A 24300-nucleotide genomic window follows, 5' to 3' on the forward strand; every position below is an offset into this window, starting at 1 on the left:
AAGAAAGAAAGAAAGAAAGAAAGAAAGAAAGAAAGAAAGAAAGAAAGCTAATTTCTTTACTAAGTGGCTACTGGGCAGGTGTGCCTAGGAAAGTTATTCCCCAGAAAACCCCTCACCTTCCTCGGGGCAGCAGCACCTTCTTGGACAGCAAGGACAGCGGACATAGCAGCAGCAATATTGGGGACAACACTGGCACCAACACACACTGACCAGCACGATGAATAGGATGGCACCAAGGATGATGAAAATCACCGTCAGCCAGTCTGCAGGGAGCAAGTCAGAGCCAGTTAGTTATACACAGAGGTGCCCACTCCAGGCCTTTGCTCTCTATGCTGGAAAACCCTATGATTTCCCTAGCATGATGACTCCATGGGCAACCCAAGCGTGAAAAAACAATTTCATATCAGGACAATATGGTTCACAAAATTGAAGAGGACCAACAAAGCCATTGTGATACCCACCTCCTAACAGAGCGTGCTAGACCTGGGCCACAGAATGAGATATAGATTTTTAGGATGTGGCTTATGCAGATTGACAATATATATTTATTACAAGGGTTTGTTTTTCTTTTCCTTTTTTTTTGTAATGGAAGGAGCTGGAATAGAAAACTACTTTTTATTCATTAAAAATTAAAAGAAATACTTGTTAATTGAAATAATTTTAATTTACCTTAATTTTTTTTAAAAAGGGTGATTTAGAGACAGAAGGAGCAGGCACAAGGGAAAGCAAGGGAGCCCCAAATATGTCCCTCCCCAATGGCATCCTTGGCCATCTCTAGTCATCCTGATTGATATCTGGCCACTGGACTCAGTGGCTCTGGAGGAGAAAGTGAGGCTGGTGACTTTGCATAGTCTTCTTCACTCAAATCAAAGTCAGTTGTAAGTCATGTCATGGTCCTCTTCAAGAAGGAAGGACAAACCACAACCAGTGAGTAGTCTGAACTGCCTGGATGGGGACCCAGCTGGCCAGTTTCCCTTGGGCAACTCAGCTCATCCCCTCCCCTCATCTCCTACATTTCTTTCTTAAAGACCAAGCCTTAAACGCAATTCACTCTTGATTTCATAGTTTGGACAACAGGTCCCTGACCAACCACTATTAATGGTTATTTTTTGGGCCCTCCAGGCTCAGAGTGATTGTAAATAGTAACTGTTTCTCTTTTGGCCAGCAACCCTGAGGGTCTTGCCCTCCCAGTTTGACTTTTTTTTTTTTATTAAAGGGGCCATCCCTTTGACTCACTTCTTAAGGAGGCATATTGACTGAATGGGTGTTGCCTCACTTACAGTGAGAACCTGAAAAGACCTGAGCTTAAAAGGGCCAAGGTCCCCCACTGCATCCTGAGCCATCTCCAGTTGTCCTGATTGATATCTGGCCACTTGACCCAGATGGCTCTGGAAGAGAAAGTGAGGCTGGTGACTTTGCACAGCCCTCCCTCCCTTGAATCAAAGTCATTTGCAAGTCAAGTCATCATCTCCTTGATGTCATGGTCCTTTTTGAGAACAAAGGACAAACCACACAACACAACCACAATCCTCCCCAATAATTGACACTTCCCCCAACTTTCCATCATACTCTTTTTTTCTATTTCCAGACATAGCTATGTGACTCTGGATAAGTTACTTAATCTCTCTCAGCCTCAGATTTTCCATCTAGAAAATAAGGTGTTGTTCTCAATGACCTCCAAGAACTTTTCCAGTTACAAATCTATAACCCTATGCCCCTATGATCTATTCCCCACACCTGGAATGGTCTTCCTCCTCATCTCCCTTCCTTCTCTGGCATCCTTCAAATCCCAGCTAAAATCCTATCTTCTGGCCTTTTCTGATCTCCCTTGAGGCTAATATCTTTCCTTTATCTACATAGTTGTTTTCATATTGTTTCCCCCAATAGATTATGAGCTCCTTGAGAGCAGGGGCCATCCTTTCTCCTTTCTTTGTATCCCCAGCACTTAGCACAATGCTTGGTATATAGTAGGCACTTAATAAATGCTGGATTGACTGACTAACTCTGACCCAACTTCTTCCTATGTCCTTTTCACTTGCCTTTCTCTTATCTCCTATAAAGATCCTTCTGAGATGAGTATGCCATTCCTACTGCTTAGAGGTGCCAGTAACATTAGGGCAGGGATGGGCCATCAGTTCTCCTTAAGCTGGTGGAAAATAGTTGGAAGGCCCAGGACTGAGCCAAGGAGACAGAATATAGAAACATTTAAAGTATGATTACATGTAAGTCATGTAAGTTCTCTGGACCTCAGGTTACTCACCTAGAAATTTTCTTATTCAATTGCACTGTATCTCTACTTTAAAAAAATTACTAGCATGCTGCAGCATTATTTTGTACTATTTTCATGACAGTTAAACAGTATTGGAAGTACATTATGTACTATAAAAAGTCTTTAATAGACAACTTAGGAACTTAACCACCACCTGTAACAATTTTTCTAAGGAAAAAAGTGTTCTGAGTTCGAAATAACTGGCTTACAAATGAACTTTGGGACCACAAAACCATAAATTAACAATTATTATTATATAAAGTTTCTTTTCTTTTCCTTTTTGTCTTTGTGTCTCAAGTGCCTAGCATGATACTGGCATTTAATAAATGCCTGTTGATTGACTAATTTATTGAATGACTCCAATTTATATAGTTAAATATGATTCCAAATTACATAGCTACATAATATATTTAGCTAAGTTCTATAAAATTTTGAAAGTGTTTTCCTCACACTTACCCGGAGGGGAAGATATTAGAAGTATCATCTCCATTTAACAAATGAGGAAATGAGAGGTTAAGTGACCTGCCCCTGATGACATAGCTAGTCAGTATCTGAGATGGCACTGGAACCCAAGTCTCTTGACCTCAAGCCCCAGAGCTCTAACCACTACCTACGGCACTTAGTAGTTGGGGACCTCCTGTAATTCTTTGTTTTCCCTTTTGCATTTTTCTACCCTGACCACATTGGCTTGGTGGTATGGTAGAAAGGACAAAGGATTTGCATTCAAAATGCCTGTGTTACTTCAAGCAAGTCACTTGAACTGAGTACATTTACTTAAATTTTAAATGGAGATAATCATGCCTGAATTACCTAAAAAGTAGCTACTGCAATTATTATTCATCTTTTTTCAATGGAGTTCAGATAGAAATTATCCTGGGAAAAGTCATTATCAAGCTATTAAAAATTAAAAAAATATTTTGTGACTATTGCATAGGTGGATAAAGGGGCTATTTTTTTTTGTAATTTAATAAAAGTATCTGAGTATAAACTCATCTTGTGTAGGCTCATTGGAAACACCTTCAGGATTATTATTATTATAAAACTTCCTTTTTTTAAATAGGATACTCAGTTTGAACTCTGTAGGAGGCAGTAATGTAGGGAAATCTGGACACCTAGGTTCTAGTCTCATTTCTGCCATTAACTCCCTATACAACTTTGGAGATGTCACCTCACCCTTATGGGTCTTTGTTTCTTCAACTGTGAAATGACTAGGCATTGTCTTAGACCACCTCTAAGGTCCCTTCCCAAAATTCTATGGGAAACGTGATACAGTAGACAGAGCACCTGGCTTCAAGTCCTGCCTCTGACCGTTATTACCCATGTGACCTTAAGCAAGGCTCTTAACATCTCTGAGCCTCAGTTTTCTCCTCTGTAAAATCAAAGGATTAGCATGATGCCCAAGGGCTGATGAAGAAGCATGCTACTAGCCTCTTGAGCTGGAGGTGATAAACTCAAGATGCACAATGAGACATAGATTTTTTATGGACGTGGCCAAGGCAGGAATTTGTTTTATTTGACTGTACTTTTGTTGCAAGCCTTTTGTCTTCCTTTCCTTTTCTTTCTCCTTCCCCCTTTCTTTTTTCCAATGGGGGTATGTGAGAGGGATATATATTTGTTAATTGAAAAAAAAGAATATAAAATAAAAGTTACATTAAAAAACTAGTGTTGGGCTAAGGGTATCTGAGGTTCCTTCCAGCTCTTGCTCTGATCTATGCACTAAACATAAGTTTTCCTTTCTAAGCTGGGGTGAGGTACACACTAACACTAAATGAGGATACTGCTACACCTAACCATTCCATGAGCCTGACCTTTGAGCAAGAGTTCTCACTCTTGTTTGTGTCATGGTCGCTTTGGCAGTCTGGTGAAGCTTATGGATCCATCTCTGAATAATGCTTTTAAATGCATAAAATAAAATACATGTAATTTCTCAGGAAACCAATTATATTGAAATCAAACTGTAATTTTTTTTCATCCATATTTACAGACTCCTTGAAATCTATCTGTAGACCTGTCTTTGAGGTTTTTTTTTAAAAAAAAAAAAAGGTATCGGGGGCAGCTAGGTGGTACAGTGGACAGAGCACCAGCCCTGGAGTCAGGACAACCTGAGTTCAAATCTGACCTCAGACACTTGACATTAGCTGTGTGACCTAGGCAAGTCTCTTAACCACAACTGCCTCACCAAAAAAAAAAAAAAAAAAAAAGGGATTGGTGACAGACAGCCACAGAGGAAAGAAAACACAGGACTTACGGAGAACAACGAGCTTCACTTCCTTATCTGGGTCTCCTGAGGTGTCCCCTGGAGCCTCGATGGCACAGTAATAGACTCCATGGTCCCACCACATCACCTCATTAATCACAAGATCTGCTCCTATGAAGCAAGAGGAAGAGAGGAAACAGGCTAGTCAGGAGAAGAGATTGAATCTTCTAAATTGTCTTTCCAAATCCTGTAACAATCTCTCACACCCTGGGCTTTTTCCTTAAAAAAATATTTTCTCTCAAGCCTTTACTCTCCTTTTTCTTTGAACGCAGCAGAAAAAAAATTTCTGGAAAGGACCATTATATAGTCCAACCTCTCATTTTATTGATGAGGAACTGATGACCAGAAAGGGCTAAGTGACTTGCCCAAAATCACAAAGGTAGTAAGGATCAGAGATGGGATTTGAACCCAGGTCCTCTGACATCAGAATCAGTATTCTTTACCCTGTACTATGCTCTGACAACACTTGCTTTGCCAACAGTGTCTTAAACGAAGGGCAACTAGGTGGCGCAGTAGGTCTGGCGTCAGGAAGATCTGACTTCAAATCCAGCCTCAGGTGCGTGCTAGCTGTGTGATTCTGGGCAAGGCACTTAACCCCGTTTGCCTCAGTTTCCTCATCTGTAAAATGAGCCGGAGAAAGAAATAGTAAATAACTATTTTTGCCAAGAAAAACCCAAAAGAGGTTCCCAAAGAGTCAGAAAGGACTGAACAAATGAAAAAAGTCTTAAACAAAAAGCATACGCTGAGAGGAGAATGTCAGACCCTGAAGGCATACAGATTACTGAACTTCATTAACAGGGAGAAGTGTGCTCAGTTCTTGAGTAGATTACTATCTTTCCTAACTAGCTTGTGAGGTCTCAGAGGGCAAAGACCACCTTACTCCCCTAACACACGGTACAGACTCAATACATATTTGTTGACCTGAGCAGAAGGTATTTTGAAAGTGAAAGTTATCTATGTAAAAGACACATTTTGGTACAGAGAAAACCACACTCCATCTGGGGTTAAAGGGTTAAAATTAAAACCTACAATTTGGCTACTTATTACCTGAGTGACCTTGTGGGCTAATCTCTTAATTTCTCTGCGTCTCAGCTTCCACACCTATAAAAAGAACTCTTAGTAATAAGAGCTTACAAGTCTTATTATTAATACATTAATAATACATTAATTAATAATAAAATAATTAGTAATAAATAAAAGCTTTCTTTCTTAGAAGGAAGGAAGAAAATAAGCATTTATCAAGTGCCTACTATGTTCCAGGCAATGTGCTAAACACTTTATAAATATTATTATTTAATCTTCACAACAACCTTGGGAGGTAGATGCTATCATTATTTCCATTTTACAGTTGAGGAAACCGAGGCACAGAGAAGTTAAGTGATTTGCCCAGGGTTACACAGGTAGGAAGTATCTGATGCCAAATTTGAATTCAGGTCTTCTTGACTGCTGGCCCAGAGTTCTATCTACTATACCAACTAGCTGCCTCTATGGACTTCATGTGATTATAGGAGAACAGATTTAGAGCTGGAAGGAACATTAGATCCATTGAGCCTAACACCCTCATTTTATAGGAAACTGAGGCACAAGGAGGTTCACTTGCTCAGGGTCACACAGTTTATTAAGCAGGATTTGAAACCAGATCTTCTTGACTCTTAGTCTAGGGGCCTATCCAATATGTCATGTTGACTCTTAAAAGTCCCATGATCTTAAAGAGATACCCCAAAGATCTAAACTTGGGTGAGAATCCACTTCTGTGGTGCTTCATTTAGGTCAATAAATATTAGTGTACAATGGTTGGAGTCCAACAAATTCAACATTTAGTCAGTACCTCATTCATATATACTAAGAGAGGGGTTAGGTGGCGCAATAATAGAGTGCTGGGCCTGGAGTCAGGAAGACTCTTCTTCCTGAGTTCAAATCTGGCCTCAGACATTTCCAAGCTATGTGATCCTGGGCAAGTCACTGAACTCTGTTTGTTTGCCTCAGTTTCCCCATCAGTAAAATGAACTGGAGAAGGAAATGGGAAACCACTCCTATATCTTTGCCAAGAAAACCCAAAAAATGTGGTCATGAAAAGTCAGACATTACTGAAAAATGACTGAACGATATAAACCAGGTGTTTACATAATACCCCACATTTGCATAATATTCTACAATTTGCAAAGTGGTTTTTTTTTTAATCAAACGTAGATGTCATTTAGGAGAGGCAGCCTGATATAATTGCAAGTCCTGAAATCGGGAAGACTTCTGTTCAGGTCTTTCTATGATCTGATTATGAATAAGTTACCTAATCTCTCAGTACCCTTGGTAACTCTCTAAGATCAGAAGTTGCAGAGCAGTGGTTGATCTATATTGGGAGGAGAGTTTCCATGCCAGGAAGTCCTTATACTGGTGAAATCATTGGTCTGGACCTCCCAAAAAAATGAAAAGAAAAAGAAAAATCTCCTTTGATCCTCCTAACTACCTTTTGTCTCTGAGGCTTAGTAGCTACATGATTATAGACGGGTCATTTAACATCTCTTGAACCTTAATTTCCATTCAATAATAATAAAAATAATAATAGTAAAAATAATAATAGCTAATACTTGTATAGCACTTTAAGGTTTGTAAAGCATTTTACAAATGTCATTCGATTCTCATAACAGTCCTGTGAGATAGGTGCTACTTGCTATCATATTCACATTTTACAAATGAAGAATCTGAGGCAGTAAGAGGTGAAATGACTTGCCCAGGGTCACACAGCTACTAAGTGTCTCAGGCTGGATTTGAACTCTGGTCTTCCTGACTCTAGGCCTAGCACTTTATCCCCATGCCACCTAGCTCCATCTGATAACCCTTATTAATAAAAGAGGGATACTAATAATTGTTTTTATTGTTCAGCAGTCTCAGTTGTGTCCAACTCTTTGTGACTCCATTTGGAGTTTTCTTGGCAGAGATACTAGAGTGGTTTGCCATTTCCTTCTCCAACTCATTTTACAGATGAGGAACTGAGGCAAACAGGGTTAAGTGACTTGCCCAGGGTCACACAGCTAGTAAGTGTCAGGCTGGACTTGAAAGTCAAGAAGAGGAGTCTTCCTGACTCCAGGTCTGGCACCCTATCCACTGTGTCACCTAACTGCCCATACTAAAAATTATAAGGTTGTTATGACGGTGTCTTGTAAGCTGTAAATATATATATATATATACATATGTATATATATATTTGAACTATTTATTCCCTTGAAGGACTATACTCAGTTTTGTTGGATTATTCTTGGTTGTAATTCTAGCTCTTTTGCCTTCTGGAATATATTTCAAGCCTTCTGATTCTTTAATGTGATAGATACTAAATCTTGTGTGGTCCTGACTGTGGCCCTGTGATATTTGAATGCTTTTTTTCTAACTGCTTGAAGTATTTTTTCTTTGATCTAGAAGCTCCAGAATTTGGTTATTATATTTCTTGGAGTTTTCATTTTGAGATCTCTTTCAGGTGTTGCTCAATGGATTTTTTTTCAATTTTTATTTTACCCTCTGGCTCTAGGATTTCAGGGCAGTTTTCCTTTATAAAATCTTGAACTATACTGTTGAGGCATTTTCTTTGATCTTAGCTTTTAGGTAATCCAATAATTCTTGAGTTATCCCTTCTCAATCTATTTCCCAAATCATTTTTTCCAATGAGAAATTTCACATTTTCTTCTTTTTTTTCTTCTTTTGATTTTCTTTTATTATTTCTTAATGTTTCATGGAGTCATTAGCATCCACTTGACCAATTCTAATTGTTTTTTGCCTTCTTCTTTTTCTGGGGGCATGAGGCAATCCGGGTTAAGTGACTTGCCCAGGGTCACACAGCTAGTAAGTGTTATGTGTCTGAGGTCAGATTTGAACTCAGGTCCTCCTGACCCCAAGGTCAGAGCTTTATCTGCTGGGCCACCTAGCTGCACCCTCCCCATTCTAATTTTTAAGGAGTTATTTTCATGAGTGAAGTTTTCTATTTTCTTTGGTATTTTTTGTGCCTCTTTTATCATAAATTGTCTTTTTTTCATAATTTTCTTCCCCTATTCTCATTTACCTAATTTTTGCTCTGCCACTCTTGATTTTAAAAATCATTTTTTTAAACCTCATCCAGGAATTCTTGTTGGGCTCATGCCCAATTCACATTTTTCTTTGAGGTTTTGCTTGTAGCAATTTTGACTTTATTGTCTTCTTTTAAATTTGTATTTTACTCTTCTCTGTCACCATAGTAGCTTTTTATGGTCAGTTTCAGTTTTTGTTACTTGCTTATATTTCCAGCCTATGTCTTGACTTTGAATTTATGTTAAAGTTGGTCTCTGTTCTCCCGGGGAGAGGGGGGAAGAGGATAGGGAAGAGGCAGGGGCATTGTCTCAAGCTTCAGGCTTTTTCACATTGGTTTTTTTTTTTTTGGTTTTGTTTTTTGACAGAGCAGCTCTGGGGGTTTAGAAGTTTTCAGTGATTCCAAGATGGGGTGATATGGGAAGAGATATAGTTACTGCTCTCCTGGTCTGCTCTCTGGCCCTTACTGAGGAAGGGGCCCTGATTCCTTGGGACCCAAAGTAATAGTGCTCCTCAGGGCCCCTTCTTCCTTGTAACCAAAAGTGCCCCTCTCCACCCCTGACTTGTGACTGAGAAGCGACTATAGGCAATGGAGTTGCCAAATAGCTTCAGTGCTGCATCCAGGGCTAGCACAGAGGTACCTTGTAATCTCTTTCTGACCATTCACCAGATTCCTTTACCATCTCTGGCTTGAGAGCTCCCAAAGCTGCTTGTGCTTCGCTTGCCACCACCAAGCCCCACCACTGGTGTTGTGTCTACACGGGCTGTGGTCCAGCCTCTACCCCATGTCACAGATCTCTCCCTCCAACCCCATAAGTTCTCTTGGGCTAGAAGAATGTCTCACCCTGATCTTTTGTTGTCTCTGCCACTCCAGATCTTGATTTGAGTTTTTATTTTAAAGTTGTTTGGAGTGGAATGTTGGGAAAGGTTGGCTGAGTGCTTCTTCTACTCCACCATCTTGGCTCCAGTACCATTTCCATGTAAATACAATGGAAGGACCAGATCTGAATAATGATGATGATGATGATGATTATAGCTCTCATTTCTATAGCACTTGACGGTTTACAAAGCACTAAAACAGCCCTGTAAGGCAGGGAGTATAAGTAGAATTCTTTTTGCTGATCAAGAAACTGAGAATCAGAGAATTAAGTGATTTGCCTAAGATCACTGAGATAGTGAGTACTGGAGCCAGGGCTTGAACTCAGACCTTTTGAGGGCAAAGTTTAGTACCCTTTTTTATTGCAGTGAAAGAATCTGTAGAATTTTGGTATAAGAAGAGAGAGGCCCAAGAGCCTAGGCAGGGTAGGGAACCTGCAGCCCCAAGGCCACATGTGGCCCTCTAGTTCCCCAAGCTGGGTTCTCTGCCTGAATCCAAACTTCACAGAACAAATCTCCTTAATAAAAGGATTTGTTCTGAGAAGTTTGGATTCAGTCAAAAGGACGAGCTCAAGGACCCTGGAGACCAAAGGGGCCTAGAAGAAACAATGGGGATGCTTTTGTTAAGCTTTGAACTGACAGAGAGCACTCTCTTAGGTGGGAGACACTCCATTGAGATGCCAGAAGGAAAGAGAACATCAGGCATTGGAGTTAAGAGTGTACTAACCTAGTACTGATGACTTACACCAGAGACTTAGAAATGAAAAAGACAGAGGAAACACCCCTGAGCAGTGGGAAGGCAGAGATTGGTGAGAGGAGCATTAATGCAAGGGAGAGAATCTTGAGCAGAGGTCTCAGGGCTGTCGCTGGACTGATTTCCTGCTGAGAATGGTAAACTTTTCTATAGTGTTAGGACAGGACCCAAGACACAAATGGGTTTGTTCCTGGCTAAGGTCTAGTAATGCCAGAGGAACAATAGGGAGTAAGACCAAGACCAGCTGATGGGAGCTATCCGGAAAGCCATGCCAGCCTTGGACGAGCCAAGAGAGGCAATGCTGGTAGAAGTCCTAGCTAATACACGAACGTACATGATTGACTGAGGTTATCGAGAGTAGAGAGCAGAGCGGCCCACCGGCATCAGATGCTTTTATTTTCTCTGAACTCTCTATATTTTTCAGTCTATAAATGAAGCTTTTCTTTTCTGAATTTTGTGACACATGTACTTGGCGAGGAGAATTGGAAACAACACACTGTAAAGTACCAGCTCACTGGATGACCACACATATGAATTTCTCAGATTCTCTAGGTGAGGACAACCAGTCAGAGAGATGGGAAACCCCACAAAATGCACCAGGGCACTTTGTCATGTGAGAGCCTCCGGCGCAAAGGTTATGACAATAAAGACAGCGGTAGATAGGAAGTGGACTTTGGATTTCATTAGTTAAAAGGGAACATCGAAATGTGGAAACTCTCTCCATACTGCAAGTCAGCATCTTTTCTGGGACTTAGAGAGCTGCAGTGAGATGTTAAGTGACTTACCTAGGTCCCACAGTCAGCACGCATCAGGAAAGGGACTTAAACCAGGTCTTCCTGGTTCTGAGGCTGGCTGTCTATTCACTTCTCAACAACAACAACAATAATTCATATATTGTTTTATAGCCTTTATGATTTCCTTATAAGAATTCAGTGAGGTTGATGTTGTAAATTATCCCTATTTTATAAATGAGAAAACTGAGGCCCAGATAGGTGATGCTTTTGCCCAAGGTCACATAGGCAGTGAGTATCTAGGATCTAATTCAAGTCTAGGTCTCCTATTTCAGAACCTTTCTGTGATGCCACACTGACTTGTTAAATACCTGCAATACAGGAAAACAATCAGATTGGGGCTCAGGAGACCTTGAGGAGGGTAGTTTCCAATCTGAAATCAGGGGTTTACCCAGAAGGTAAAGACTGAGTCACCCCAATGGACTGATGTTAAGAGTTTTTCTTCCTCTGGGAAGAAAAAGGCCCCCAGATGTGAAGAATCAGATTGACAAGTTAAACCAACTCAAATTGGATTTAATGACTTTGTATCTGTAAAGTATCAACCTTCATATAGTTCGTTTACTTCTACATCCTCTAGAAGTAAAGGAGTTTTATCCCTTAAGAGGATTTGCCTCTCTATGTATTTATTTGACACATAATTAAGGAGTACCTACAATGTACCAGGAATATTAAACCAGTGTGGTAAGATGGAAAGAAGAACGAATTTGGAGGCAGAGAGCCAGGTTTCAAACACCATGAGGGAGGGAAGTTTGGGGCAGAAGCAGCATGATGCATAAAAAGAACATTGGATTTGGAATCAAAGGACATGGATTCAAATCCTACTGCTAATATTTACCATTTGTGTGAACCCAGGTAAGTCACTTAACCTCCTTAGGCCTCAATTTCTCTCTCTGTAAAATGAGGAAGGGAAGGTTGTGCTAAATATTCTTTAAGGTCCCTTCCAGTTCAAAATTTATAATACCAACACTACCAGGTTTTAGTTGCTGGAGAGGGCAGATACAACTGAGTCTCAGTCATTCATAGGGTCCCTTCTCCAGAATCTTCAGCACCTTTGGTTCTTGCCAGCGGGCAAGTCATTGACCCTCTCTGGGCCTCAGTTTTCTCACCTGTAAAATGAATTCACAGGATCATAGATTTAGAGCTAGAAGAGACCTTAGACACCATTGAATCCAACTCCTTCATTTTTACAGATGAAGAAACTAGGGCTCCAATGCTTTGCCCAGGGTCACACAGCTAATAAATATGCCTGAGACAAGATTTGAAGTCAGGTATTTCTGATTCCAGATCCTGCACTTGAGCTCTTAACTCAAACCAACACAACCGAAATCAAAGAGTCTGACTACACTCAATTGAAAAAGGGAAACACAGTCTGATTTGGCCATTTGGGTTACTATTAGGTCACTGTGCTCATTGGGATCTACTTCTCAGTCTTTTATCCCCCCCCACGGTAACTGGGGTTAAGTGACTTGCCCAGGGTCACACAGTTAGTAAGTATCAAGAGTCTGAGGCCAGATTTAAATTTAGGTCTTCCTGACTCCAGGGTCAGTGCCCTATTCACTGCACCACCTAGCTGTCCCTTCCTCAGTTTTCTCAGCTGCTAACTCTAGACATTTCGTGGGTCACTCACGGTTCTGGATAGTAATCTTGCGCTGCCGGTACTCCACACCCAAAACTGGCTCATTCTGCCCACGCCTCTGAGCCACAATTCGGACAGTTCTTTGGCTGTCATTGCAATCATTGGATGGGTCTTGACCCAGAGCTAAAGCTGCTTGATATGCTGAGGACACAGAATACAACAGAGGAATCAATGACTTAGCACTGAGATTTCAGTCACATCTCATCCCCTGAACTAGTAATTTCCAACTCAAATTGCATGCTTACATTTTTTTTGACTCAGTAATTTATTTTTATTTTAATTTATTTTATAATTTATATATATATAAATTTTATAATTTATAATTTATTTTTCCCCAATTACATGTAAAAACAATTTTAACATTCTTTTTTGAAATTTTGAGTTCCAAATTCTCTACTTCCCTCCCCTCCCCCTTCCCCATTGAGAAGGCAAGCAATTTGACATAGGTTATACATGTGTAGTCTGCATGCTTACTCTAAGTCTGTATCACAGATTCATTTGGACAAATATCTACTGTTGGAATCTTTATTTCTCTTTACAAAGACTTATTAAATCCATCGCAAATTCATCTGAATAACTAGATAAAGGATTATGTGACTTGGGGATGGGCTTTACGCATCTGGACCTAGATAAGGATGAGAGTTTGAGATTCCTACGTTTAATTGCTATCTTAATTTGAATATTATCTGTTGTGAGAGAAGAGAAAGGAGAGCCCATATAACTCCATCCTTTCCTGCTTCCTGGACTCAAAGGCTTCTCTTTTCCTCCCCATCACTTCTTATCTACTATGGGGGAAGGTCATTTCTCCCCCTCAGTGTGGCAATTACAATGATAAAGAAACAGCTGAAAGAAGCTGAGAACTTTGTCTCCAAAACTACAGAATCATGGAATTTCAGTGAAAAAAAAAATTCCACTTCTGAGGCCACAGGGTCCAATCCATACCTGAATAAAAATTTACGCTAAGACAGGTAGATAAGCTGCTAATATCACAGTCAGAGCCACTAGTGTGGAAACTTTGGGACCCAAAAGAAAATCAGACAGGCCAAGAGTGTGTAAGGAAACGAAGTGTGTAAGTGCAAGTGTGTAAGGTTAACTAACACAAGGGAAGACTCTAGCCTTAAAATGAGACAAGTTGAGTCAAGTGATGGAGGAACATATAACAAGGGAGGGAAGTTTGGGGCAGAAGCAGCATGATGGAAAGAGAAAACATTAGATTTGGAATCAAAGGACCTGGATTCAAATCCTACTGTGACCTGGGAAGGGCACTTAACCTCTTTACACCTCAGCTTCCCTCTTTGTAAAATGAGGAAGGGAAGGTTGGACTAGAAATTCTTTAAGATCCCTTCCAGCTCAAAATTTTTAATACCAATACTACCAGGTTTTAGCTGCTGGAGAGGGTAGATACAACTGAAGCTCAGTCATTGATAGGGTGTTTCTCCAGAATATTCAGTCAACCCGAAAGACTGCTCTTGAGCTTGGCCTACCACATTCCATCAAGTTTGCCTCCATACTCCTCAGGAAGTATCATAAGAACAGCAAAGCTCATGTGTTTTCTAGGGAGGGGGGTCTCAGCTGGATTCCAATCTGATGTCACAGGCAGGGAGATGCTCAAATAAAGAAAGTAACCATGGCATATAGAAGTTTCCAGAAAAGGGTGCCTGGCAGTGGGTCTAGAACAGAGGAAGCCTGCTACAGGTGAATCTTATGTGTCTGAGAGAGCCTCCAAATCCGAGAGGTTAGGCAAGATATCACAGTTATCCCCCTGAAGATGTCTAGGGAAGGAAACTCACTACTTTTTTTTTTTTTAGATAGGCAATGGAGTTAAGTGACTTGCTCAGGTTTACACAGCTAGTAAATGTCAAGTGTGTCTGAGACCAGATTTGCACTCAGGTCCTTCTGACACCAGGGCTGGTGCTCTATCCACTGCGCCACCTAGCTGCTCTGAAACTCACTACTTTTTGAAGCGGACGGTGGCATTTTTGAGTAGTTCTAATTGTTAGGAAGCTTTTCTTTCCTTAGAGCAGAAACCTTCCTTTCCGAAACTACCAAAACTTCTGAATTTCTTCAAGGGGAAGAAATTTCATACCACAGCTCTACAAGTACTTGAAGACAGTTATTATGTTCCCCTTAAGTCAAAGGTTCTTAACTTTTTTTAATGGATCTCTTTGGCAGTTTGGTAGAGCCTATGGACCCCTTCTCAGAATCTCTGCCAGTCAATAAACATTTATTAAATGCCTATTATGTGCCAGGAACTGTGATAAGCTCTGGGGATACAAAAAGAGGCAAAAGACAGTCCCTACCTTCAACAAGTTTACAATCTAATGGAGGAGACAACAAACAAAAATACATACGGGATCAATGGGAAATAATTAACAAAGGGAAGACACTGAAATTAAGAGAGGTTGCGGAAGGCTTCCTGTAGAAGATAGGATTTTAGTCGGGACCTAAAGGAAGCCAGGGAGGTCAGTAGTCAGAGAGGAGGAGGGAGAACATTCCAGGCATGGGGGAGAGCCAGAGAAAATACCCAGAGCTGAGAGCTGGAGCATCTTATTTGAGGAGTAGCCACAAGGCTAAAGTCACTAGATGAAAGAGTATGTGTTAGGGAGCAAGGTATAAAAAGACTGGAAAGTTAGGAGGGGGCTAGGTTCTGAAGGGCTTTGTATACCAAACAGATCATTTTGTACTTGATCCTGGAGGCAATAGGAAGCCACTGGAGTTTATAAGGTGGACCTGCAACTTAGGAAAATCACTTTAGTGGCTGAATGGAGGATGGATTGGAGTGGGGAGAGACTTGAGGCAAACAGACCTACCAGCAGGCTACTGAAATAGTCCAGGTGTGAGGTGATACGGGCCTGCACCCGAGAGGCAATGTCAGAGGAGAAAAGGAGGTGTATTGGAAAGATGTTGTGAAGGTGAAATCGATAGGCCTTGACAACAGCTTGGATATTGGAGGGGTAGAGGGTGTGAAAGACAGTGAGGAATCTAGGTTGACTTCTAGGTTGTAAGCCTGAGGGACTGGGAAGATAGTGTTTTTCTCAACAGTTACAGAAGGTGGGAGGAGGGGGGAATTTAGAGGCAAAGATAATGGTTACCATTTGAAATTCTACTGGACACCCAGTTCATGGTGTATGAGAGGCAGTTGAAGATGTGAGATTGGAGGTTAGCAGAGAGTTTGAGGCAGGATAGGTGGATTTAAGAATCATCAGCATAGAGACGGTAATTAAATCCATGGGAACTGCTGAGATCACCAAAGTGAAGTAGTATAGAGGGAGATGAGAAGAGGGCCCAGGACAGAACCTTAAGGGACAACATGCAGTTAGAGGATGTGATTTGGAAGAGGATCCAGCAAAAGAGCCAGAAAAGGAGCAGTTAGAGAAGCAGAGGAGAATTTGGAGAGAGTGGTGTCTGGAAAACCTAGAGAAGAGAGTATCAAGAAGGAAAGAGTGATCAACAGTGTCAAAGGTTGCAGAGAGGTTAAGGAGACTCCAAATATATTCCTCTCCTCTCCCCTTCTCAGGGAGCAGTCCCTAGTAACCATGAATAAAAAGAAATAAAAAGATCAGCAAAGGTAAGCAATGGACTGAGTCTTAGTATATGCAACGTACTCTCTCCACTTTGCATCTGCTGTTCTGCCTGATTTCAACTCCACCGAACAAGACACCCTGACCCTGGGTACTCTCTGGTGTCCTGTTCTCCTCCACCCCCCTTTCTTGTCTCCTTTTATGTGTTGCTTCCCCTTTTACACTGTAAGCTCCTTGAAGGCGAGGATTGTTTTTCTTTTTTATTAATTGTATCCCAGGCACTTAGCACAGTACCTGGCACACAGTAGGCACTTAATAAATATTTACTGCATTGGATTAGATTGAAATGTTTTAAATCCTTAGTCCTCTGACTTCTGCACAGAAGGGAAGGAAGTAAACTTTTTTTTCCTCTCTCCTTTGTGGCCAAACTTGATCATTATAATTAAAAAGCATTCAGTTTTGCTTTGCTTTGTTTTTTTTTCTTTCCATTAATATTTGTAGTCATCATGTATATTGTTTACTTGGTTCTGCTTATTTCAGTTTGCATCAGCACATGGAGTCTTCCTCATGCTTTTTAAAATTCTTTATGTTCGTCATTTCTTACAGTGTACTATTTTAATATTAATATAATTTTAATAGTGTACTATTTAATATTACTATTACTAATTTAATATTCTATTGAATTAATGTGTTATACAATTTGTCTAGCTGTTCCCCAGTTGAGGAATATCTATATAACATAACAGTTAGTAAGAGCTAAGAAATGGAAATGAGGTACGTGTTTCCATCAATTAGAAAATGGTTAAGCAAATTGTGATATGTGAATTTAATCAAGTATTACGGTGCCATAAGAAGCAATGACTGCAAAGAATGCAGAGGAAGACTTGCATGAATTGATACAAAGTGAAGTAGGCAGACAAGGAAAACAATATACACAATGACCACAATAAAAAAAATGAAGCCAAAGACTGTGTAATTGCAATAATCAGGCCTAAACCCCAAAAAGAGATGAGAAAATGCACATTTCTCAGTTCAGAAAGAAGTGTTGTGTAAGGGGAAAAAATTGGCTTTTGAGTCGAGTACTTGGGTTTATATCCCACTTCTGATATTTACTTTTTAGGTCTTCAGTTTCCTGAACTGAATAGCCTCTGAAGTCCTTCCCAGTTCTTAGACTATGAATTTTCTTTGCAGAGGTTAGAGACAATGGGTATGGAGCAATGTATTTATTGTTAGACTCAGCTGAAGTTGGTTAGTTTTTCTGAACTACATTCTTCCTCCCCTTATTCCTTTTTCAGTCTTTATTACAAGGAATGGCTTCCTGGGGAGGAAAAAGCAAAAGCTATATTTGGAAATAAAGGTGATGAGAAGCAAAAGATAGCAATAAAAAATTTAAAAATAAAACATGGCACCCAGAGCTGAACACAGTATTCTAAATGTGGTCTCACAGAGTACAGCAAGGCTATTACTTCTTTTGTTCTAGACTCAGTCTCTTAATATGGCTTAAGATTCTTTTTTTTTAAAATTTATAGCAGTTCTTTTTGTGGTGGCAAAGAATTGGAAATTGGGGCGATGCCCATCAATTGAGGAATGGGTAAACAAACTGTGATATATGATTGTGTGGAATACTATTATGCTTGCTATAAGAAATGACAAGGTGGATGGCTTTGAAAACACCTGGGAACTCTTATATGCACAGATGCAAAGTGAAGGGAGCAGAACTAGGAGAACATTGAACACAGTAACAGTAATATTGTAAGATGATCAACTATAAAAGACTTAGTTACTCTGATCAAGACAATGAGCCATGACAATTCCAAAGGATTCATGATGAAAAATGTTACCCACCTCCAGAGAGAGAACTGATGAATTTTGAGTGCAGACTGAAGCATAGTTTTTAAACTTTTAAAAAAATTTTGTGTGAGGTTTTTTTTTTTGGTATGTTTCCTTTTGCAACATGACTAAGATGGAAATATGTTGTATATGACTTCACATGTATAATTTATATCAAATTGCTTGTCTTCTCAAGGGGTGGAAGAATTGCAGGAAGGAGAGAAAGAATTTGGAACTCAAATTTTTAAAAAATGAAAGTTAAAATTTTTTTTAACATATAATTGGGAAATATTCGATGAAATAAATATGTATTTTAAAAAGATTTTTTAAAAAAATATTTCTATTGCTTTTTTAAATGCCAACACACTACTAACTCCTTGAGCATGAAGCTCACTAAAATAACCATCAAAAAAAAAAAACAAAAACAAAATCAAGAACTGCCATCTAGTCATACTTCCCATTTTGTATATGTGAAGTTGATTTTTTTACCCTAAAGGTAAGACCTTATGTTAATCACTATTACATTTCAGTTTGTTATATTTGCCCAAATATTCTAGCCTGCTGAAATTTGAAACCTGATTTTCACTTAATGTGTTTGTTATCCCTCTCAAATTTGATGAGCATGCCCACTAGACCTTTACGCAAATTATTAATGAAACTTTTAATTAGCTCAGGGCCAACAAGAGATTCCCTAGGGTACTTCACTAGAGACATCCCTTTATATTGACACGGACCTTTAAGTGACTGCTCATTAGTTCTGGTCTTTCCATCACTTCTAAATTAGTCAACTTTGCTATCATCTTACTCATCTCTACTTTGTCCGCCAGGATAACAAAAGATTCAGCCAAATGTTTTGTTGAAATTTATATACGTTATAATTCCTTTGGTCTAGTAGCCTAGTAAACTCTGCCAAAAGGGGAAGGGAACTCAGGTTGCCATGATCTGTGCTTAATGAAGGAATACTGGTTCTCTGTGATCGCTGCTTCTTTGTCTAGAGTTCTGAAGTTTTTCCATTTTTTTCTCATTACTTTACAATGGTCATCGTGTGAATTGATCTTTTGGTTGTGTTTACTTTGCTCTGTGCCCCTTCATATAAACCTTCACAAGTTCCTCTCAATTATTCATATTCATTGTTTCATATGATTTTCCATTACATTCATATATCACAATTTATTCAGCCATTCCCCAACAGATGTTTACCCAGACTACTTCCAGTTTTTTGCTACTAGGAAAAGGGCTATTATAAGTATTTTTACGTATATGGGACTTTTCTCTTTCACCAATTTGTCAGAAAAGTGGAAGTGAAGATGGTTGTTCTGGATAGAAGCTGTATTAGACACCTTCCAAGGTCTCTCTCCTCCAACTCTGTAGCCTAAGTGCATGAAAGTAAATACTTTTGAGTCCCCATTTATTAAGCTTGTACTTCATGGCCGAGGTGACAGAAAAGGTAGAGAGTTTGGGTATGTCATGAACTCTGCCCTCATGAAGCTTATGGTCTAGTAAAACTTAACAAATCTTCATGGAGAAGGGAAAGGAAGAGAGCAAATATATCTGGATATAGACCCCAAAGAAAGCATCCTCCTTTAGACTGAAGCCAGGAAGATGCTCTCAGTTAATTTCCATAACTCTTGACTCACAAGCATAGGAGGAAGGCTTTTGTGGGGTGGAGAGGGAAGGGACTGGGGAAAACACTCACATGCAGAGTAGTAATCTAGAATTGGGTCCTTGCAGAAGGACTTGAAGCGCCAGGTGACCACCACATCCTGCAGCTGGGCAGATGTGGTATAATCACACTTGAGGACGATGGAGGCAAACAGTGTGACATAGCGTTCGGTATCCTGTACCGTCACCAGCAAAGAGATGCATCCTGAAGCCAAGAACACATGAGAAAAAAAATGAAGTGAGACAAAAGACCCTGAAAGGAATATGAGATAATTTCCTAAAGAACAACAGAAAATATTAAAGGCTGATTGACTAACTGTATGAAATTCACTACCATTAGCAAGGCTTCATGGAGTGGTGGGAAAAGCATTGAATTTAGAGTCGGAAGACCTGGATTTGAATCTTGGCTTGGTACCTTAAGACCTGCAGGACCCTGGGCAAGTCACTTAATTGTCCTTGGGCCCTAGTTTCCACACCTGTAAAATGAGATTGGATCAGATTACCTCCAAGACGCCTACTAGTTCTAAATGTAAGAACCTGTGATCCCAAGTATTTATCAAACTATTTGGGGAATGCTATTACCTGGGATCATGATAGAGACACAAGAAGAACAAAAGAGGTTTCCGATCCAAAGATCTTAAAAATTTAGTTTAAGCTAGATGGTATAGTGGATGGATTGCTGAGCGTGGAGTCAGGAAAACCTGAGTTCAAATCCAGCCTCAGACACTAACTAGCTGTGTGACCTTGGGTAAGTCATTTAATCAGTCTGCCTCAGTTTTGTCATTTGTAAAATGGAATAATAAAAGCACCTACCTCCCAGGGTTCTTGTAAGATTAAAAATGAGGTAATATTTGTAATGGGCAGCTAAGTGGTGCAGTGGATAGAGTGCTGGGCCTAAAGACCATAGGGTTTTCTTGGCAAGGATATGGGAATGCTTTGCCATTTCCTTCTCCAGTGGATTAAGGCAAATAAAGGTTAAGTGACTTGCCCAGTCACACAGCTAGTGCCTGAGGCCGGATTTGAACTCAGGTCTTCCTAACTCCAGGCCCAACACTCTAACCACTGAGCTGTCTAGCTACCCCTGGCACATAGTAGGCACTAAAGAAGTACTTATTCCTTCCCCTTCGTCCCTCTCTCTCTCTGTTATTATTATGATTACTGATGGTAGTGGCAGTAGTAGAAGAGATGGAGCATCCATGTGTGAAAAAGGCTAACCCCCATGAGTAGGAAGAATCCTCTCCCTCCTCATCTTTCCTTCTTGGAACCCCCTCAAGGCCTGGATCAAGTGTGAGCTCTTTGAAGAAGCCTTTCCTGATCCTCCCAAACTGTCAGTGTCCCCCTCCCTTCAAACACTGCTAATTTTTTTTGTATATTAGATATTTCCTGATCCATGAACATGTTCTAGCAACCCGCAATAGAATCAAATTTCATTTTTGAATTTGTATCCCTAGGATTTGCCACCATTCCTAGTACTTGGAGTCATTGATTTATTAACAGGAAAAGAATTACAGAATGAGCTATGACAGCAACTTAGAACCAGAAGACTTGAGCTTGGCTTTTCTGTCACTTACTGGCTGTGTGACCTTGGCAAATTAATCTCTCTGAGCCTCAATTTTCCCATTTGTAAAATGCCATTCCTTTCTCATAGGGTCATTATGAGGAACAAATAAGACAATGTATATATCAGGGAAGCTAAGTGGCACGGTGGAAAGAGTGCTAGGCCCGGAGTCAGGAAGACTTATCTTCCTGAGTTCAAATCTGGCTTCAGACACTTACTAGCTATGTGACCCTGGGAAAATCATTTAACCCTGTTTGCCTCAATTTCCTCATCTGTAAAATGAGCTTGAGAAGGAAATGTCAAACCGCTCTAATATCTGTGCCAAGAAAATCCCAAACAGGGTCTCAGAGTCGGACAATAAACAACAACGAATAAAAAGTACTCTGTAGCCATAAGTTATCATGTAATATAAATTATATTCATTAGTACTGAGGAAACAGAATAAAAGAGTAATCAGAGCAGGGCAGTAATCAGAAATGATATCCTGGAGCCAAGCTTTTAACTGGATTTTTTAAAGAGACGAAAGGCTTAGAAGGACAGAAAAGGAGGTAGGGTTTGGGTAGAGGCATTTCAGAGTAAGGTGAATAAGATGGGGGATATAGATGGGAAAGACGTGCAGGTGATGGAATTTGTTAATTGTATGCAAGGGAATACAAGATGGCTGGCTTGCCAGGACTCTGAGTTAGGATACTCGAGCCCCAATTCCACTGGAGACTTATAGTGGCCTATAAGTACAGGTCAGGAGACCTATACTTTTTTGCCTGTGATTCCCACATCACGCAGTGCTTATTATCCTTTCCCAGGGATATTAGGGAGATCCCTGGGTAGAGGCTGGGTGGGCTTTCCTGTGACAGAGAGGGGAGATTCTTAAGCCATTGAAGGAACTTTGTAAAATGATTAGTCAAAAAGTGGGGGGAAAAGGTCATAAGGGGATGCAAACAAACCGGGCCACTTTGGTGGAGTTACTCTGTACAAGGCAAAGGGCACTTGCTCTGGAGTCAGAGGAGTAGAGTTCAAGCCCTGTCTGGCACTTACGACTTTTCTAAACTTGAGCAAGCCCTTAATCTCTCTTGGCTTCAGTTTCCTCCTCTTTAAAATCTGGGTGTTGGATGAGATGACCTTTAAGGGTTATTCCAGCTCTAAATCTACATTCAATTTAATATGCACTTAAAACAACAGCAAACTATGCATAATAGAAGTTGACCGTTTCATATGCACTCTTGTTGTTCTTTTTATACCAAAATATTCATGCTTGTTTAGGACTGTTTGGTGCATGATAAAAAGGAAAATTTAAATTAAATAAAAAAGAAATGATTGGTGAAGGAAAGCAAGACAGACGTATATAATGGAATAAAAAGCTGGTGGAAGGAGTAGAGACTGGGGTGGGGTATATGTGTCTAAAGGAGAAAGAAGGAACAAAAAGGAATGGAAGAGGAAACACAAGTATTCAGATTCTGCGATATAATTGCACTTGGGAGAATATAAGAGATGACAGACAGAGGAAGAACCTGTCAAGAGAGAATATATTAACAAAGTAGGAAAGTAGTTATAATAAAGTTCAGCACTGGGAAGGAAAAAAGAGATGGGCTTGTCTACGGCCTCGTGTGAGCGAGGTGTCCTTCAATTCTTCTAGAAGCTCAAGTTTTTAGAACTGTTAAACTCAAGTGTTCACCACCAAATAAGTTTGCCAACAAACATTTATTAAGCCCCTGTTATGTGACACACAGGAGGCCTTGTCTTTAAGAAGATAATAATCATGTGTGTATGTGTGAGTGTGTGTGTTTGGGGGTGTAGGCTAGAATGAGACATATAATATGGGATAGTCCATGGTAATATAACAAATACTTATTATGTCTATAATACTGTATAATATTATGTTGTACTGTATATTGTATATTTATTATGTCTATAACATTGTATAATAAATGCAATATTGTATATTGTATTTATTATGTATACAAAATTGTGGGTATATATATTCACATACCACATACTATATATACTGTGTATTTTCATATATATCTATACATTTACACAAGATATTTAATATATTATTTATCATCACATTTATTATATTATATTAAATATTGTTTATATATTTGTTGTTCATGTTTTATACAATTTTTATATTTCTATATTTCTCTCTCTCCACACACACATACACATACGCTGTACTGAAGGTTATATGAATGGTAAGGAAAATGGGTTACCATTTTTTAGAGGAGAAAAAGTCAGAGTGAAGGAGGAGATAGGGGGAGGGGGGAAGGGGGAGGGGGAAGGAGGGAGGGAGGGAGAGAGAGAGAGAAAGAGACAGAGACAGAGAGAGACTCCTTCCAGCTGGGGTGGCATCTGAGCTGGGCACTGAATGTGGGGAAGATATTGATAGACAGATAAAGGCTAAGTCGAAGAGGAAGGCATTCTAGGCATAAGGAACAGCATGAGCAAAAGTGAGGTAGTTGCAAAGCATAAGGATGATGAATAAACCCATTTGGCTTCAGAAGAGAGTTTGTGTAGTGGGAGATAAAAGTACAAAGGCAGGTCATAAGATCACAGATTTTGAGCTGGAAGGAATTTGAAACCCCTCATTTTACAAATGAGGAAACTAAAGCAAAGAGCAGCAGCTAAATGATTTATCCAAGATTGAATGAATATTAAATGCCTTAAGTGGGATTTGAGTGCAGGTCTTCCTGACCCCAACTCCAGTGCCATTAATGTTTTGACCAGGTTTTTGCATGATTGGAGCTAAGTATCGCTGGTGACTATGTGAAGGATGCATTGGAAGTAGGAGTGTTGTATTAATATGTTGGTTTCATTGAACTGCTTATTTTTACTTCTTTGCTAGAATGGGTGACTGGGAGTCAAAGTGGGAAAACGTATATATTAGGAAAAAATGAAGGTGATGTAGAAACCAAAGATAAATGTAGGAGGAAGTGGAGGTAGGGGATCGGTTAGGAGGCTATAACAATAGTATAATAAACTTTTCATTTCTGAGAGAAATAAAACCAAGAGATCAGATCATTTAAAAGAAACTTCCCATTTTTGTGCTTGCTTTCTGACAAAAGACAGTCCTGTGGTTTCCCTTTCTATTGACCTACA

The 24300-nt window shown here is 39.8% G+C and overlaps 2 protein-coding genes across 6 annotated transcripts in view; one reads left to right on the plus strand and one right to left on the minus strand.

Moving 5' to 3' along the window:
* Window positions 1–24300, minus strand: part of ILDR1 (immunoglobulin like domain containing receptor 1) — a 66452-nt gene that overhangs the window by 18158 nt on the left and 23994 nt on the right. For all 5 annotated transcript variants that reach the window (XR_003567617.1, XR_003567616.1, XM_027845325.1 and 2 more), the window contains exons 2-5: window positions 19681–19851; window positions 12625–12774; window positions 4518–4637; window positions 117–263 (exon numbers count right to left, since the gene is read on the minus strand). Coding sequence is in view for 3 of the 5 variants with exons in the window: in XM_027845325.1 (XP_027701126.1) it covers window positions 117–263; window positions 4518–4637; window positions 12625–12774; window positions 19681–19851 (588 nt within the window). In the remaining 2 variants the exon portion in view is untranslated. The remainder of the gene's footprint in view (window positions 1–116; window positions 264–4517; window positions 4638–12624; window positions 12775–19680; window positions 19852–24300) is intronic.
* The window catches only part of CD86 (CD86 molecule), a 162944-nt gene that overhangs the window by 14880 nt on the left and 123764 nt on the right, over window positions 1–24300 (plus strand). The window lies entirely within an intron of this gene.

The sequence above is a fragment of the Vombatus ursinus genome, unplaced genomic scaffold (genome assembly GCF_900497805.2).
Source record: "Vombatus ursinus unplaced genomic scaffold, bare-nosed wombat genome assembly UNPS02014959.1, whole genome shotgun sequence".
NCBI lineage: Eukaryota > Metazoa > Chordata > Mammalia > Diprotodontia > Vombatidae > Vombatus > Vombatus ursinus.